Source organism: Labrus bergylta, chromosome 6 (assembly GCF_963930695.1).
Source record: "Labrus bergylta chromosome 6, fLabBer1.1, whole genome shotgun sequence".
NCBI lineage: Eukaryota > Metazoa > Chordata > Actinopteri > Labriformes > Labridae > Labrus > Labrus bergylta.
The window spans coordinates 1,776,485-1,795,435 of record NC_089200.1 but is presented as its reverse complement, the minus strand read 5'-3'; the positions used below and the strand labels follow the sequence as shown (position 1 = coordinate 1,795,435).

Below are 18,951 nucleotides of genomic sequence, written 5' to 3'. Positions count from 1 at the left end.
CGGCTCCTCCTGCTCGACATTTGTGATAATTAAATTTTCAGAGAGCAGATTTTTGTCTCTCTGACACGTCGAGGGGAAAGCTGTCCCCCCCCCCCCCCGGAGGAGGGAAAGCAGCGGAAACAAATGTGTTTCATCAGAGGAACGACAGGCTGGGAAAAGCTTTTCAAAACAATTCCATTTGCCAAAAGGTTTTCCATTATCACATCAGAGAGGGAGGACAGTGTGAGGGGAGAGAAGATCACTAAATAAATCTCTTCTTGTGTGAAGCCATGAAAGGTGTTCTGCAAAACATGACGTTAGAAAGGATGATGTAATGTTTAATAAAAACTCTCAGTCGGAGTTTCATATCTGTTCCATGAATGTGCAAAGAGCTCATCAAACTGATTAAAAACATTCTGCTCATTAATTTTTATCTTAGATGATTGGCTTGCTGATGAGGGGAAACCCCTCCTCCGACTTGTTTTTGGACTCAGCAGCAGAAACGGCGTCCACTGTTTAATGACTCATGGCGACAGACAACACGGAGTGACTTTGCTGCACGAGCCAAGCGAGGTATCCTTGGAGTCCAGTGGACTGCAGGAGAGAGAGCACGAGGGGAATGCATTAATGCCGTATCGATCCCGGTGACATTTCTATCAGCTGAGATGGACAGAAAGGTCGCAGTCACCCACTCTGACAGTCACACCGACTCAGAGAGAAACCTCAGCGTCTAAAACTCTCCATGAGCTCATGAGCAGAAAGTATTCCTGAAGCTACTTCAGGAACATACAACGCCTCAAAAACAATCCATTTCTGTTTCAAATGCAATCCTTAATCACTCCTACTCCTCCTCCCTCCCCCTCTGTGTTCCTTCACTTCTGTCTTTGTCTAAATAGAGAAACCACAGGGTCCATACAGACGGCTACAAAGAGACAGTTCCCCCTCCCAGAGTCTCGACCCCTCTGGTTTCCTCAGGTTGTACCTACATTGGCTGACACAAGTCCATCGTCCTTCTTCCATGCACCTCCCGACCTTTACCTTTATCCCGTCATCCTTCTACCTTTACCCCAATCCCACATCTCTTAACCCTAACCTTCATCCCTCGACCCTTACCTCCATCCCTCGACCTTCATCCCTTCATCCCTCGACCCTTACCTCCATCCCTCCATCCCTCGACCTTCATCCCTCCATCCCTCGACCCTTACCTCCATCCCTCGACCCTTACCTTCAAACCTCCATCCCTCGACCCTTACCTTCAAACCTCCATCCCTCGACCCTTACATCCATCCCTCGACCCTTACCTTCAAACCTCCATCCCTCGACCCTTACCTCCATCCCTCGACCCTTACCTTCAAACCTCCATCCCTCGACCCTTACATCCATCCCTCGACCCTTACCTTCAAACCTCCATCCCTCGACCCTTACATCCATCCCTCGACCCTTACCTTCAAACCTCCATCCCTCGTCCCTTACCTCCATCCCTCGACCCTTACCTTCATCCCTCCATCCCTCGACCTTCATCCCTCCATCCCTCGACCCTTACCTTCAAACCTCCATCCCTCGACCCTTACCTCCATCCCTTGACCCTTACCTTCAAACCTCCATCCCTCGTCCCTTACCTCCATCCCTCGACCCTTACCTTCATCCCTCCATCCCTCGACCTTCATCCCTCCATCCCTCGACCCTTACCTCCATCCCTCGACCCTTACCTTCAAACCTCCATCCCTCGACCCTTACCTCCATCCCTCGACCATTACCTCCATCCCTCGACCCTTACCTTCAAACCTCCATCCCTCGACCCTTACCTCCATCCCTCGACCCTTACTTTCAAACCTCCATCCCTCGACCCTTACCTCCATCCCTCGACCCTTACCTTCATCCCTCGACCCTTACCTCCATCCTTCGACCCTTACCTTCATCCCTCCATCCCTCGACCTTCATCCCTCCATCCCTCGACCCTTACCTCCATCCCTCGACCCTTACCTCCATCCCTCGACCTTCATCCCTCCATCCCTCGACCCTTACCTCCATCCCTCGACCTTCATCCCTCCATCCCTCAACCCTTACCTCCATCCCTCGACCCTTACCTTCATCCCTCCATCCCTCGACCTTCATCCCTCCATCCCTCGACCCTTACCTCCAAACCTCTATCCCTCGACCCTTACCTCCATCCCTCGACCCTTACCTTCATCCCTCCATCCCTCGACCTTCATCCCTCCATCCCTCGACCCTTACCTCCATCCCTCGACCCTTACCTCCATCCCTTGACCCTTACCTTCATCCCTCCATCCCTCGTCCCTTACCTCCATCCCTCGACCCTTACCTTCATCCCTCCATCCCTCGACCTTCATCCCTCCATCCCTCGAACCTTACCTCCATCCCTCGACCATTACCTTCAAACCTCCATCCCTCGACCCTTACCTCCATCCCTCGACCCTTACCTCCATCCCTCGACCCTTACCTTCAAACCTCCATCCCTCGACCCTTACCTCCATCCCTCGACCCTTACCTTCATCCCTCGACCCTTACCTTCATCCCTCCATCCCTCGACCTTCATCCCTCCATCCCTCGACCCTTACCTCCATCCCTCGACCCTTACCTTCATCCCTCGACCCTTACCTTCATCCCTCCATCCCTCGACCTTCATCCCTCCATCCCTCGACCCTTACGTTCATCCCTCGACCCTTACCTCCATCCCACCGCCCTAAACTCCACCCTTTCATTCCCTTTATCCCTCCACCCTCAAACTTCCGATCATCAAAACTTCACTCATCATTTCGATCTCCGCCATGCACATTACAATAAACTTTTCTAAACCAATAGTTTTTCGGGTGTTGTCTTTGTTAGTGAATCTAGTTTTGGTGTCAAACCATCAATGGGGTCGGGAAAAGCTGGGTAACACACATTACAATATCTGATACAATGCAGTACAGTACAATGATCTAGTGCTCAAGTACAGAACTCAGAATCTAGTCCTGCTCTAATTTTCAGTATCTTTGTGGGCTGAAGGTTTGCCTGGTCTTTATATAAAGTGGATTCTTGTTCTCATTAGCATCTAATCAGTCTGGCTTAAGGCGGGCATCACCGAATTCCCTCTGGGATTAATAAAGTATTTCTGATTCTGATTTAAGGTATACTGAGGTTGAGGTAACAAGCTCACCCTGCTGCACATCGTCATGCAAAGCAAAGCCTGCAGACCTGTTCACTGATGGATCCTGTTTGGACATGTGGTGGGATTTCTCAACCTGTTGGTCTGATATCAAAATCAGAAACAGGGCATTTTCAGCTTCCTATTGTCAAGCTGTAGAGACATAAAGTCACGTCATGTCTGCTCCTGAGCTTAGAGAAACTTTGATCACTCGTGCACCGGAGGAAAACACAACGTGTCGGTGCTACAGATCGGGTTTGGATCATTAGGCGTGCTGAGGGGGCCTCCCTGTGCCAGATGTGCTGTGCCTCTGGTTCAGCTGGGGGAACGGACACATCCCAACATTATCTCGCACTCTGACAGATTCTCTTCAGTGCTCGTCGCTGAAACTAATTAGCTCTGCCGTCCTGAAAAAAACCCCTGGGAAGTTTTTTTCGGGGGGAAAGGGTGAATCCCCATTCAACAAAACGCCTGAGTGAAGACGACACATGTCCCTACACCCGCTGAAACAGACTGATGATCTTTACTTGATTAACATCCTGCCTCTGATTTATGACATCATTTCATAATTGCAGTTTCATAATCACCTCAATGAATTTGCAAAATAAAATACAAACTATCAGATAATGGAATTAACCATTACTTTTGTGTCCTCCTCAGGTCGATGTTTTCAAAACAGCTCAGAAATTACATACGTTAGCAGATGATCACCTCCTGCTCGAGGATAATTTGACTGGAGTTGATGGTTCTGATCATTTCTATGATTGGAGATTGATCTTTTAAAGTTTGGTCATAAAGATCCTCTGAAGCAGATTAATATGACACCCATTAACCTCTATAATGAGTACTGTAATTATGACAGCAGGGGGTCAGCAGCCAAGAGGTTAGTGTGCACGCCTCATGTAGAGGTTTAAAGGAAGAATGTGCGACATGTTCCACATAAATAAATCATAGATCCAGTCTCTCCTGTGTAAATGTGTCTCTGAGTCATGACTGTCTACAATGAGGGAGAAGCTCGAGTCCCGCTGGCTGTGTTGTTGTCAGAGCCGTGTTTACATGGACGGGACGGCCGGCTCCTCCCCTTGTGTATAAAAGCTGTTTTAGTCAAGAACTAGAGAGAAGAAGAAGAACATACTCACTGATTATTTGGATGTTAGTAAGAGTTTTTAGATCACGCTCATTCTGTGTCAGTTTACATCAAATGTGAAGCTACGAGCTAACTAAAGAGCGCTAACATTAGCATGCTAACACAACAATGTGAAGCTACGAGCTAACTAAAGAGCGCTAACATTAGCATGCTAACACAACAATGCAGGACACAGGCGATTGCAGACCCTGTGCGAACGTGAGTGGAGAGGGGTTGGAGGTGTGTCTCTGGAGGAGAGCGGATGCTTCAGTATGGAGGAGGCGTGGCCAAACAGCAGTTTGTTTTGGTTTCATGCTGGAGCTCAAGGGGTGGCGTCTACTGGATCAAAAAGTTGCACATTTTTCCTTTAAGTCCTCGAGAGCAGGTGGCCAGGGTTCAAATCTGACTTGTTGCTCCTTTCCTGCATCTCTGTCCCCCTAGTTTCTGACTCTATCCACTGTCCTGTCTCAAGGCATATAAAAGCCTGGGGGTGGCCAATCACATTTCAAGGGGGCTCATGCTACTCCTGACCACTCTGGACACGCCCCTGATCTGATGCTAACCAGCTAGCCCGGGACTTCTGCTAACTGCTAACTGCTCTAAGAGAAACTTTGTATAGAATACCAAAAGATTACTGAAGAAAAGGTCAAGATGTGCTGAGGGAGGTCACACCAAAAACTGATTTTAACCTGTGGAAGCCCCTTTGTTCCCCCGTTGGAAGCCCCGTCTTTTTTTATTTCCCTCGGGATCAATAAAGTATCTATCTATCTATTTTGTTCTGAAAAGTGTGTATTCTTTAATGTTGTATAAATATTTGCTGTTATTAAATGAATCACATAAAAAACAGAGGTAGTGAATAACGGTCTTATAAAGACAGTCTCAGGCTCAGTTACTGCCGTCCTGTCGCCTCCTCTCCTCTCATGCCGCTTGCAGCTGGCGTGAGGTCAAAAGGTGTTCGCAGAGATACAAACGTTCAAAGGTGAACAGGGAGGTGATCTTTGCCAGCCGCTTCCTTTAGCATTAAAAAGAGACCACCTGGCTGAAAGTAGACGCAGCCGACTTCAGCAGGACAGAAAGACGAGATCCGCTTTAAAAAAAATGGAAACACCTGGAATGACTTTGAAAACAGGAAAAGGAAGCGTGACCTGAAATAGAAACATAATCCTCTAAACTGTTTTCATTCACTTCCTAAAATTACTCCTTTTTGTGCATTTTAATTATGAAGGTCCAAATACAAACAGAAAGTTTGTAAATTAATCTTCTTGTTAACAAATGAACAATCACAGTTTAGGATTTTTGGGGTGGCCAATGAGATTTCAGTGGGGCCCCATGCAGACCCTCTGGACACGCCCCTGCTAAACACACCAAAGTGACTTGAGTGGAAAGGTTCAGACGATGTACTTCCTGTTTTGTGTTTCCTGCTAGTTGACAAGCAGACAGACATCAGGACTCTGACAGACGACCGATGCTGAAACACATTAATATTCAAATGTCATCCCGGGTGTTTTTATTTGATAGAATCGTTCCGGTGTGCTCGTGCAGCATCTTGCAGGTCACATTACGGAGCAGCCGAGACGACGGCGCCCGAATGCCCCTTTGACCTGCAGTTTTGAAGAGGATGCCGTGGATTTGACAGCTCAAAAATACATCAAACCAATTTCATTTCATTTGTGGAAAATCAATATTCCAGGAGTCCTATTAACCTGCAGAATATGTGGAGAGGAGGAGCAGGTGGAAGTTGACCTGTCGCTGTCAGGATCACACACACACATCCTGCACAAACACACGAGGCTGCACGGCTGGTCAAATAAAAACTGGCAAAAAGAAAAAAAAAACAAGTTTCAGATATTTAAAGTGAGAGTTACTCAGAAGAAGGCTGGTCAGCTTGTTGTCACTAACTGCATACTGCTAAGTGTTTGATAAATACTTTTTCCTCCATCCAATAACGTGGAGTTTATCTCCTGCAAATATCGTTTTTGGTACATGCCTGTTAGAATGATGCACGGCCACATTTTTCAGCCTTCAGGTGTAGCCACAAGCGACTTCAAACCGATACTTCATTGTCCATGTGCTGCATTGTTTAAAGTCTTTATCTGTGATTTTTCACACTTAAATGTAGAAATCAAGTCTATCCTCTGAAAATAACTCTGTGAGTCATGACTGTCTACAATGGGTGTAACACCCGAGTCCCACTGTCTGTGATGTTTTCAGAGTTTTCAGAGTCCTATCTTCACTTTGTTTACATCGCCGGGACGGCCGGCTGACTCCTCCCCTCGTGTATAAAAGTTGTTTAATTGAGGGACTAGAGAAAAGAAGAATAACATACTGTACTCACTGCTTAACTGTGTTTCTAGATCACGCTCATTTCAGATAAATTTACATGCAGTGTGAAGATACCAGCATAATAAAGATCGCTAGCATTAGCATGCTAACACAACATGCTGGTGCTCAAGGGCGACATCTGCTGGATCAAAAAATCACATATAAAGCCTTTAAAGGTGTAATCTAAATAAATTAAAAATGGACTTAGCCTGTTATATTGAGTGCTAACATTACCTCAAATATTTCCAACAGTTCTCAAAGCCAGAGAAATCCTTCACTTTATAGTCGTAACACACCATGCTGTTGTATGACCAACATTTTGTAAATGCTAGAAATCCCTCCCCGCACGCTATCATGATACAGCGTCAAAAAGATTGTTGGCTTGTTCGATATGAACCAGGTTCTGAGCTGCACAGCTGAAGATATCTGTTTATTAATGAATCGTCAGATGGGAGCCTGGATGTCATTGGTGAGGATTTTGTTTTTTGCTCTCCAAACTGAATATTCTTCCTGCATACACCAAAGCCTTCTGGCATGCTATTGGTCAACACTACTCAGACTACAAACAGAAACCAGAACAAAAACACTGATGTCGGGTTCGTTGTGAAGTATTACGTTAAATCTTTTTGGTGTTTTGGTGCAAAAAGGAACATAGAAACACGACAGCTGTAGAGTAATTCCTCTTCTTTTCCGAGCAGCCTCAGGCTGCCTGCACGTCCTCTCTCTCTTTCTTTTAACACAGGTCATTCAAGTTAATGAGTGCAGGTCTCCATAGTCCACAACAAGCAAATGAATCCAAAAGAATCCCACAAAGCCGCTGTTTTAAAGGTGATCTACTCCTGGTTTTATTTGCGTCTGTACATTCAAACATCGAGATGCATAAAACAGCTGATGCTCTGCGATCTGAGACGCTCATTTCATGGAAAATGTCACCGAAAAGGACAAAGGGGTTGAGGATGAGGATCATGGAGAGAGAATCCACTTCCTGAGACTGAGCTCACCTAAGGGGTGCTGAGGATCAGGATGTGACATGAAGAGGGTGTGTGTGTGTGTGTGTGTGTGTGTGTGTGTGTGTGTGTGTGTGTGTGTGTGTGTGACCTTGATGGTCTTTAGGGAGAGAAAATTAGTTTTTATCTGCGCCGGCTGAGAATGAGGAAGAGGAGGAGACGAGTGACACAAGAGAGAGAGCTTAATTCAGTCTGCAGGATGGAGGGATGAGCGTTTGTCTGGACCCGGCTCTGGTATCTGATTTAAGTACATGACTCCACGACGACGAGAGGTAATTTTCATCAGGCAGACAGATAAGCCGGAGCAGCGGAGGCGGAGCTTCTGTGTTATTCAGCGGGGCTCGATCACAGGCCTGATGATGAAGACGGGAACAGAGAGGACGCTCTGCTCCAGTTTCCCCTGATGCACCCCCCCCCCCCCCTTCTTTCTCCCTCATGTGCCTCTTTACCTACAGGCAGAAATAAACTGAGTATTGTTCTCCATGCAGCCATTTTCTTGTCTCATTTACATAGTTTTACTGTTGATTTATAAATTACTTTTCACAAATTAATGAAGTTACAGAATCTGAATTTGATTCACTTTCTTCCCTGAGACGCTTCGCACACTTCTTGTGTTCAGGTCTTTGCTCTCTGGTGTTGTTCTTTGACATATTTCTTGACACCTCTGGTTTCAGTGAAGGATTACATTAACGGGATAATCTACCAAAGCCTCGTCATGGATTACCCATGTGCAGCTTTGTTTGATACATAATGCTTTATCATGTTGTATTCTTTTAATTCCTACATGAGTAATAAGACGGACACGTCAGGCGTCTCTTTCTCTCCTGTAAATATAAAACCTGCAGATTGCTTTTTATCTCTGCTGAGCACACAGAAGCACACAAAGCCTCAGGGACGAATTCAGAAGCTTTTTCAGAGGATTTGTAGACTCATAAACCTCCGACAGGAAGTCGTGGTGTTAGTGACCGCTCCGATAAATAAGCCAATCAAAAACGACAATTTCTATGTTTAAATGACGACTGAGCAGAGCTACACACACAAACCATAGCAAGCATTATAATGTCATCCTGAAGTTGGTACATTGACTATGTTAACTATAGCCTATAGCTAGTTATTTTTATAGCTGTATGCTACTTTTGCATGTTAGCAGTTAGCAATTAGCATTAAAGTAAATACAAATTTCAGTAAATACTTGGTTAAACACCTAGCTAGCTAGCTAATTTTATGTTAAAAAGGAACTACATTTCCCAATTAAAATGACTTGAATGGCTGTCCCACTTTGCCAAAGGTGTATTGGTAAAGTGGGACAGGGACAAAATTGCCCAAAAGAAAAAAAGTAAAAATAAATAATATTTTGTTTTATTTTGATTATATTCCATACAATATATATCAACATGAAAAGGTATCCATTTATTTTTTTTACTTAACCTTAACATCATCCATCTCAAAATGCTGTCATTGTGCTTTCCATCGCTGGGTGACTGCTAGCTTGTTGAATATGGTGTGCCACGCCCCAGGAAGTGATGTCATACCCACAGAAACTTTATTTTTCAATCACATACTTCATTATCGCTCCGACGCCGCTGATGGACAGAAATAAAAACTCCCCTTCCGTTGTGACAGCTGAAGCTCTGAAGGCCACGTGGGCGTCTGCACTGATTCACTGGATGATTGATTTAAGGGTCACTACGTCTAATACATTTCCTCTGAGCTGATCTTTGAGTGGCTGATGTGATCTTAATTGAGTCTATAGTTCATCTTCCCAGGAGAAGGAGGAGAGAAGAGAGAAACACAGAAAGGTGCAGGGATCATTATAGATGTAACTGACAGCACAGGGATGGAAACACAACAAGTGTGTTCAGGTAGTTTTCCAGTAGTTAACTGTCTGATCTGTTTTACAAATGAAATAAGACTTCATATTTAATAACTATTGTTTATTAACCTTTCCAAAAGCAGCATTACATCTTTTTTTTCAGCCTTTTTAAATCTTGAACACACAAAACTGCAAAATGAAAGAATAAAGAACCAGAAGTTCTTTGTTTCTTGTTCTCTGCTAAGTGCTGTTCTACAATTCTACATTTCTACAGTTCTACAATTCACTTAGCAGACTCTTTTATCCAAAGCGACGTACATCAGAGAGTAAGAACAACACAAGCAAGGATCTAGAAAAAAGGGAACAATGTCAGTAAGAGCAAACGATCAGCTTTGAGTCTGATTGGACACACAGGTGCTGACAGGAAGTGACCAGAGGCAAAGCACAACATTGAGGGCAGTTCTTGAGAGCTCTAATCAGTATAGAAACCATCTTATAAGTCGTTGTTATCAAACAAAAACCATCGTCATTACCATCATCATCATCAATAATATGGAGACCATCATCATTAAGTTAGTATCAGTTGTTATTTTTAAAATACAGGCAAATCCGCCGTCCACCATTGTTTTTACATCCTTGTTTGCTTCTTCTTGCTTCAGGAGACCCTCCGCACCCCCCCCCCCCCCCCATCTGACACGGATAATCTCCTGCTGTGAGGTGCATGTGTGAACAACCAGATCTCTAGATATTGTCAGGAGTGCACATGTGGAAACATTTAAGATATGGCTATTTGCTTTGCCTTCTCAGAGGTGGAACTTATGTAAATGTACGAACCACAGACATCCACTCAAACTCATTCCCTTTGGTTCTGAGTGTACTCTGTGTTGCACCACATAATCATTACAAAACGGTTTGTTTGTGTCAATTTTATTAGAGTTATCTAAAAGCACCAATTGAGTTTATACTTAAATTAGGCTGTACTGAAAGGAAGGGTTTGGTTAATCACAGAGCATCGTGTCACTCTGCTCAGGTTCGTCATTCTCTTTCATTCCTGAGCACAAACATCCTCCAGTGAGGTCTGAAGCAGCAGCCATGCTCGACATGAACTCACCTGAGGCTTTAGAGCCTGAGCAGCGAGGACGATGAGGAGACTCCCGTTGTCCCCTGCTCCTCCTTTCAGCGGCCACACATTCCTCCTCCGGACATCTGCGAGAAGAGAGCGTCGTGTGCCGTGCTGCAGATCCACTGGACGGTCCGGGACTCAGGTTTTTTTGTGAGTGATAATGAGCATCAGTGCATTTGACAGCCGCGCGTCTGCAGAGTCACAGATTCTTGGCTCCACAATGCAACATTTACGCGTTTTTTAAGGTTGGGAGGAGGATGCAGACACTTTTTCTGACATGTGTCTTTCTTAGGATGACATTGTGAGCTGTTGTTCTCCGTCACTTTGTGTCACTTCTCTGTGCACCAGTGTATCATCATCCGTGCGTAAAAGCGCCGATGGCTTTCTGCGTCCGGTGAATCAAAGCTGTTTTTTTTCCCGATGTACAGATGAGCCTCTGTCAGACGGAGAATTCAGACTCTTGTGAAAGCTATTGGATGATAATCTGTCACTTTTAAAGGGTTTGGAGAGCTCTGCGGTTCTGCGTCTGGTGCGGATATTTTTGCGCAGTTGTGACCCTTCTTCCTGCTGTGTGGTGATTACACAGTTCAAACTATGTTTACATGCAACACGAGCTCCATAAAGGACTGGAGCTTTTTTCTGTCACAGATTTTGCCTCTGATGAATAAAACAACGGGCTTAGTCAGCATGGACAAAGCGGAGGACGTGACGACCACCATGGTGACCGCGCTGCAGCCGGACAGCTCCATGAGCGCGAGCAACCCGCCTCTCGACTCCAACCACACCTCGGGTATGGAGCACGTCTTCCAGTACTCTTATTCCGAGAGTGACCTGCTGTTCACGGACTACCGGACACCCGCACGAGACTCCATCCCGCTGCCCAAAGCGGTTCTCTACCTGGTCATGGCGGCGCTCGTGGTGGTGGCGGTGGCGTACGCGATTGTTGGACACCTGGTCAAAGATGTGGTTAATGAGTTTGTCGGTATGTGACCTTTTAATCTGGTGTTTGTGCATGTGTGGCGGTTGGGGGTTGGAGGTTGAAGGGGGGGAGGGAGGGGGGGGTTCTGCAATCTAACACCTCTTACTTCAATACCTGAGTGATATTTCAATTTGCAAAAAATATAGAAGAATATACCTGAAACTTTCCTGATTTTGGATTTCGACCCTGGAAGTGATTCAAGGATTTGGCCAGACCTTTTTTTTTCTTTTACTGGGATGGTCAGAGCCCAACTGGGGGAACTGATGCAAGGGTGGCATCAAATACTTTTTTCCAAACCCACAAATGAACCCTTTCTATAACCATGAATCATATACTTACATTTAATTATTTTAGGCTACATCATATTCCTATGTATAGTTATTTTTTTACTTGAAAAGGTTAAAAGAAGAAGAAGATATGCCTGCACACTTTCGCAAAGCCACAAAAACTTTATGAGTCACGTTTCTACCAGAGGTCTTCTTCAGGGGATACATTTGAAAAAACTGAGGCCAGAACCATCAACAGGCTGAAAGCGGACTCATACTTTTTCTAACTTTAAACAAGTCATGATAAATATATCATAAATCCAGTCTGTCCTGTGTAAATGTGTCTCTGAGTCCTGACTGTCTACAATGAGGGAGAAGCTCGAGTCCCACTGGCTGTGTTGTTGTCAGAGCCGTGTTTACATGGACGGGACGGCCGGCTCCTCCCCTTGTGTATAAAAGCTGTTTTAGTCAAGAACTAGAGAGAAGAAGAAGAACATACTCACTGATTATTTGGATGTTAGTAAGAGTTTTTAGATCACGCTCATTCTGTGTCAGTTTACATGAAATGTGAAGCTACGAGCTAACTAAAGAGCGCTAACATTAGCATGCTAACTCAACAATGTGAAGCTACGAGCTAACTAAAGAGCGCTAACATTAGCATGCTAACTCAACAATGTGAAGCTACGAGCTAACTAAAGAGCGCTAACATTAGCATGCTAACACAACAATGCAGGTGATTGCAGCTCGAGCTGAGGAAGATTTTGTCCGCCGCTTGCATTAATCGTTGCTTAATTATGGTGAGTTCTAATTGATAACTCCTTCGTGTGAATGCGAGGAGAGGGGGGTTGGAGGTGTGTCTCTGGAGGAGGCGTGGCCTAACAGCAGTTTGTTTTGGTTTCATGCTGGTGCTCAAGGGCGACACCTACTGGACTAAAAAGATGCACATTCTTCCCTTAAGTGGTTACTCAACAGACTGGCAAATACTAAAATAGTTATTGGGTGCGACTCAAGATTTGGCTTATTAGATTTTAAGGGGGGACCAAGCCACCCGTGGCCCCCCTCTGATCACGCCCCCTTTCTGTCCTGGAACCAACCTTGACAGTCTCTATTTCAAAAAGTGCTCCATTTAAAGACTTAAAAACAAAGAGTGCCTGAAAGTGACAACAACGACTGCAAACATCTTCATTCATTGATGTAAGAGGTGATTTGGGGACTAACAGAAAAAGGCGAGTTCTTTAATTATTGAACTTGTACAGCGACAATTGTTTTGGGTAAACTGCAACCAGTTTACCGTGGAGATGATTTCCCCCTGCTCCCTTAAGGTTCCCAAGTGATTTCTGCAAATGAACAGCAGCTCTGCTTTCATATAAACCAATGACCTTGTGAGGGGGAGGCGTCCTGACAAACTACACAATCAGCAAGTGTCCGTATGAGAAACGGAGAGGAGGAGGAGGTCTGCGGCTGTTTCTCTATTTTTGAAGAGTTATACATAATGAATGAAGGAATGAAACAAAATGAGTCTATTCTGAGGACACGTGTCGTCTCAAAGTGCTGACTGGACCCCGATGTTCGGCTCATTACGTCAGAGGATTCAAAGCAGAACAGAAGATTTGACTCAGCTGTTAAATCAGGGGGCAGATCAGGACAGGGGCTCGTTAAGTCTGGATCCACAGAGAGCCCTTCAATCTGGATATTCTTTTTGATTTATAACACTTTAGGAATCGTTATCATCATTTAATTGTAATGCACTCTGAACCAAATAGTGCTCCCAAAATCACAAAACATCTGGACAGAAACAAAGAGTTTTGATAATATGTCCCCCTTAACAAAAGATCATCCTGGGATTCATCTTGAAAGGAGAACCAGAATAAAAACTATGGACATTTTAGACACTTTTTGAATTGGTGCATTACAGTAAATGTGTTTTTTGATTCAGAGGAGAATTTTTGAATGATCAACTCATCAGTTTAAATCCAATCAGCATCGAATACAGTCAAAAGTCGTCTCTTGACACTAGTTATGTTGTACTCGAAATCAGTCACTTTTTGACTCCTACAATTACTTTAACAGACGGTTTTATGATGTACATCAGAGAGTATACAACACAAGCAAGGATCTAGGAAAAAGGAAACAAAGTCAGGAAGTGCAGACAAACAGCTTTAGTCTGATCGGATACACAGGTGCTGACAGGAAGTGACCAGAGGCAAAGCACAACATCGACAGCTGTTCTTGAGAGTTCTTATCAGCATCAAAATAATCCTAAATATCATCATCATCATAAAGGTCATAGGTGTTCATAAAGAGCTGTGTCTTTAGCTTTTTCTTAAAGGTGCAGAGGGACTCTGCAGATTGAATGGAGTTTGGAAGTTCATTCCACCACCGGGGGGCGACAGAGGAGAAGAGTCTAGTCAGAGACTTAGGACCCTGTTGTGAAGGTTGGATCAGACGCCTTTCATTGGCTGAGCGTAGCGGGCGGGAGTGTAGACCTGGATCAGAGAGTTTAGGAATCGAAAGCATTTTTAATTGGTCTTGTCTCGGTCTCAGACTGGGCAGACTCAGGATTTTAAATCAAGACCACCACTGACAGACTTTTTTTTCCACGTCATCACTGTGATTAGAAGGAAAACACCTTCTACTCATTTGTATTTTGGATTGTTTATCCCCCGTTTAACCTTCCCGGTGTTATGGTCTAAGTGAATGACACGCCCGCTGCACACAAGATGATCTTTTTTTTTGTCATCGATATTGATGGTCTTGGTCTCACCCTGCCTTGGTCTTGGTCTTGACTCGGTCTGGATCCCTAAATTTCTTGGTCTTTACTACAACACTACATGACACTTAAAGTAAAGAGTAGGTTTAGACTTCACTCTTTGTAGCGTCCTAGTATTAATCCACCATGTGCAAGTACCTGCCTATAGATTCATGGAAATAAGGCCTAAGGAAATGTTTATGATGAGAATCTTGCATAAGCCTGGAGGAAGGCTTCTGTATCTCAGCTTTCTGCCGTTTCAATCAAATTGTCACATCTGTCCACTCGTGTTTCAAGGACTTTTGTTCCTGCCTTTTTGCTTTGCCTTTTTCATAAGTAACAGAAAGAGTCACTAACATGTCTGTTCTCTTCCTCTCTGCATGAAGGTGGAGGCAAGCCCATTGTTGCTGAAGGTGACGGCGGAGGAAACCGTGAACCAGGTAAAAAAAAAAAGAAGACTCAAAGCTCACAGTCTGCAGCTAGCTCTGCCACAGAGACATGGTGACCTCCTTTCTGTTGAGCTCTTGTGTTTGTCATTGTGCACCTCCTCCACCCCCTCTCACCTTCTCACAAAACCTCACACATACACATCAACACCAACACACAGGCGACACAGTGTTGGCTCTCCTGGGCATTCAGCAGAGGTGTAAATGTGGAGGATGTTTGTTTTAAGCCGTTTTTTCCTTCTCACCAGAGGAAGGTTGTAAAGACGCTGTCAAGACTGATCCAGGGCAATATGCTTCATGCTCCTGACATGGTGCAACATCATGGAAGAAAAGCCAGCTGTTAACATGTTAGTGTCCACATTTAAAGAATGTAATGAAGAAGGGTTGAACTAGCATTGAGAAAATGTTTTACTCAAAGATCACATATTGTACAAAATCCACTTCACCATGTTCCTCTAACTCTAACATGTGTCTCTAGTCTGTCTACAAACCCCTCAATGATGATAAAAGTCCATCCTCCCCGTCTTCTGCCTGCTCCACTTTTCAGAAAATGTGTGCTCAAACAGGCCGTTTGGAGATTTTCCCTTCATGACATCACAAAGGGCAGTAGCCCTTCCCCCAGGTGGGTGACACTCCCACAGCTAGGTGTTTGTTCTGCCCTCTGAGTCTGCCTTCTCACCGTAAACAATAGGACATGGAGCGAGAAAGACCGAGTACACCCGAGCCCTTTCCAGAGAGGGGGCGTGGTCACAGCTCATTTACATATTTAAAGGTACAGACACAGAAACAGCCTGTTCTGAGCAGGGCTGAAATAGAGAGGTTTATAGACATGATCAAATACAGGATCAGAGTGGATTTAGAACAAGTAACTTCACACAATTAAATTAGGTTATTATTATTATGGTTTTCATTTCATATAATGAGGGCGAGGAACAATAGTATCAAAAATGTTTAGACACATTCTCATAACTAGGCTATACTCTGCAACTTCTTGTTATCTTCTTTCGTAATGAACCGCTCTGCATTAGTCCCCGCCCCCCCCAAAATATCAGGTCACATCCCTGCAGACATTAACATTATGGTGTGTTCACTTTATATATTTCACCTCCCAGTGAAGGTGGTTAAATCAGTCTGGTTTATCTGTTGATTTGTCTGCCTTCTGTCTGATAATCTGACTGTGCGAGAGGAATCCCGCTCTGCTTTCTGTCTCTTCTTCACACTCTCGACTGCCATGCATAATCTCAGTTTCTCATCTGACAGAACAATGATTGATGTGTCCCAGTTCAGAAAGGCTTCACCACACATGAGGGGGCTGCTGTGCCGCACACATCTCCCCCACAGAAACAATTTTATGGTGCTTTGCCTCTAATGGAATTACCGCGCCAGAACCCATCATAACTTTTACCTGTCAGGTGAAGTTTGCAGCATTGTTATGGACTCGTTCTAAATACTCTGCTTGCTTGTTTTTGCACCATGAACATGAATATTCCAGCATGCAAGTGGGTGTTCTTTATATTCACTACATGCCTCTGTGGTTGTAGTTACAGATCTGTACTGGGCCCCTTTAAGTTCAGACATGTAATAATTGTAGGCTTAATTCAAGACGTAAACATAGCTGCCATGACTTCAACAATTAGATTTATTTGTTACTAATATGGTGCTTAAAGGTCACAAATTACACTTCTTATTTAACAAGTGTAAATAAGTCTCAGAGCTCCTCAAAACATGTGTGTGAAGTTTCTTGTTCTAAACCCACTCTGATCCTGTATTTGATCATGTCTATAAACCCCTCTATTTCAGCCCTGCTCAGAACAGACTGTTTCTGTGTCTGTACCTTTAAATATGTAAATGAGCTGTGTCTGACCACGCCCCCTCTCTGGAAGGGCTCGGGTGTACTTGGTCTTTCTCGCTCCATGTCCTATTGTTTACGGTGAGAAGGCAGACTCAGAGGGCAGAACAAACACCTAGCTGTGGGAGTGTCACCCACCTGGGACTTACAGATTTTGATACTTGCCACTTACTTTTCCTGCCTGGTAAAGTTCATGCAGGGAAGTTTTAAACCTAAAATTGAAATTTAAGCAAAGAATATAGTTCATTTATATCGTCTGATATGCTTTTAATATCCTGGGTCTGCATGTTTTTGGATCAGCATGGTGAACAGAAGGTATCTTTCATGCTTCATTGTGTCCAACCAAAACCAGAGACGGAGCTTGTGCAAATGTACTTAATGCAAACATCTGGTTACTATCTGTCTTTATCTAACCAACGCTAACCTTCTTATGCACCAACTTCTGGAGTAACACCACATTTATCTCTCTCTCTCTCTCTCTTCAGACTGGATGTTAAACTCCCGTCGGGTTTCAAGCCGCAACAAAACCGAGATAAACTGCATCACCAACAACATGAACGAGATGACCGAGTTGAGTGAGCGGCCTCGGCTGATGGAAATGAGCTACATATCCCTGAACCACACTAACTACCTGAGCGCCAACAGGGCGCAGGACGTGGTGGTCACCATCGATGAGACGCTGCTGCAGCGACCTCCAGACACTCACTCTGGGACCTAACTGTGAGCGGCCAACCTTTTATTGGAGAAATAAAGCAGAGGATTTACTCGTATTTCTTATTCCAGTGGATTCACAAAAGTGAAGGATCATCCACTCTTCATCACCTGCAGGTGGGCTGTGATACCTGTGAGGGACTTTGAGTTCCCTTCTTGTAGCATCGGATGCATCCAGTTCTGAGGTTTGCATCTGATTGGAATTCCAAATCTAAGGAGACGTAAAGAGTTGCCGTCCTCAGCTGTTATTGAACAAGCAGACTAAAAAGTTTGGGGTGATTGTTGGGGATTTTTTTTGTCCTTATCGTATTGCTCTTTTTCAGATTGTGAAAAACTCTTAAATCAAATAACCACCAATGTATGGAATCATTCTGAACATACAAAACACACTCTGAGCAGTGCTCGTTGTAATATTGCTGTTGGAAAACACTTCAACGTCACAGAAAATGAACCATGTTGTTGTTGTTTTTTTACTAATCTAAATACTGTGAGAAACATCTTTTTTATATTACTGTAAAAAGTAGACTTAGGGGGGGCTGCAGATGCTAACACCTTCAACTGTCATGTATCATAATGCCTTTATCGGGGAGCAAACGGTTCATCACCTGACGACAAGATCAAAATATTTAGTTGTGTCATAAAAAAAGTGCTGAATCACCTTTAAGAGCCGTGGTCACGTCTGATATCAAAAAAGAACAATCTGAACAATCTGAATATTTAAACGAATCAAAGCCACTGTGATAAAAACAGAAAAGAGAAAAACCTTGCATCGTCTTTTCATGCATTGCTTGTTCCTCTTTTAAATGTTGGTGAAGCCTTTGTTTACCTATATTACCTCGCTGTTTAAGGGCTACGTACTGTTTATGAGTCTGTGACACCTCTCAGAGCTTCAGCTGAAGTCCATGTTGTAATCGTTACGCTGCACACACAGCTGTTAACATCCATCCTACCTGACATTAGTGCTGCATGATCTGAACACACTTTGCACATATTTGGGGCACATGTTAGAGAAAGTAGGCACTAGAATTGACATGAATGGGTTCCAGTTTAAAAACATTTATGGTGTTTCACTCAGAAACGATTTTCCAGACATGAAGCAAAAAAAGGACGCCTGCATGTCATCACTCACTGTGTTCATTTCAAGTTGTTCAATAAATACAAAGAGATAAATGTGGAGTTGAAAATTATTAAATATTTAATCATGAATAATCACTGTATTTCAGTAGTTAATGGCAATTAATCACATTTCTGAAATTCCATGATTGTGCATTTTTTTTTTAAAAGTCTTTGTTTTGTTATATTTTTGTCCAGAATGTTTTGCCATATTCAACATTTTATTCCTGCGCTTCTTTAAAGGTCACATATTATACAAACAATATGTCACCATGTTCCTCTAACTCTAATATGTGTCTCTAGTCTGTCTACAAACCCCC

General features: G+C 43.9%; 1 protein-coding gene across 1 annotated transcript; it reads left to right on the top strand.

The window, feature by feature from the left end:
* The first annotated feature begins 10,220 nt into the window (after positions 1-10,220).
* LOC136179484 (uncharacterized) lies at positions 10,221-18,677 on the top strand. The gene is made up of 3 exons (XM_065956333.1): positions 10,221-11,500; positions 14,899-14,952; positions 17,293-18,677. The coding sequence occupies exons 1-3, from the start codon at positions 11,113-11,115 to the stop codon at positions 17,523-17,525; spliced, it is 675 nt and encodes a 224-aa protein (XP_065812405.1). The 5' UTR covers positions 10,221-11,112; the 3' UTR covers positions 17,526-18,677.
* The last annotated feature ends 274 nt before the right edge of the window (positions 18,678-18,951 follow it).

Coding starts and splice junctions, on each gene's coding strand:
- LOC136179484 (XM_065956333.1), top strand. CDS start 11,113: ATGTTTACATGCAACACGAGCTCCATAAAGGACTGGAGCTTTTTTCTG. Junction 11,501..14,898: donor TGTGGTTAATGAGTTTGTCG/GTATGTGACCTT, acceptor CTCTGCATGAAG/GTGGAGGCAAGCCCATTGTT. Junction 14,953..17,292: donor CGGAGGAAACCGTGAACCAG/GTAAAAAAAAAA, acceptor CTCTCTCTTCAG/ACTGGATGTTAAACTCCCGT.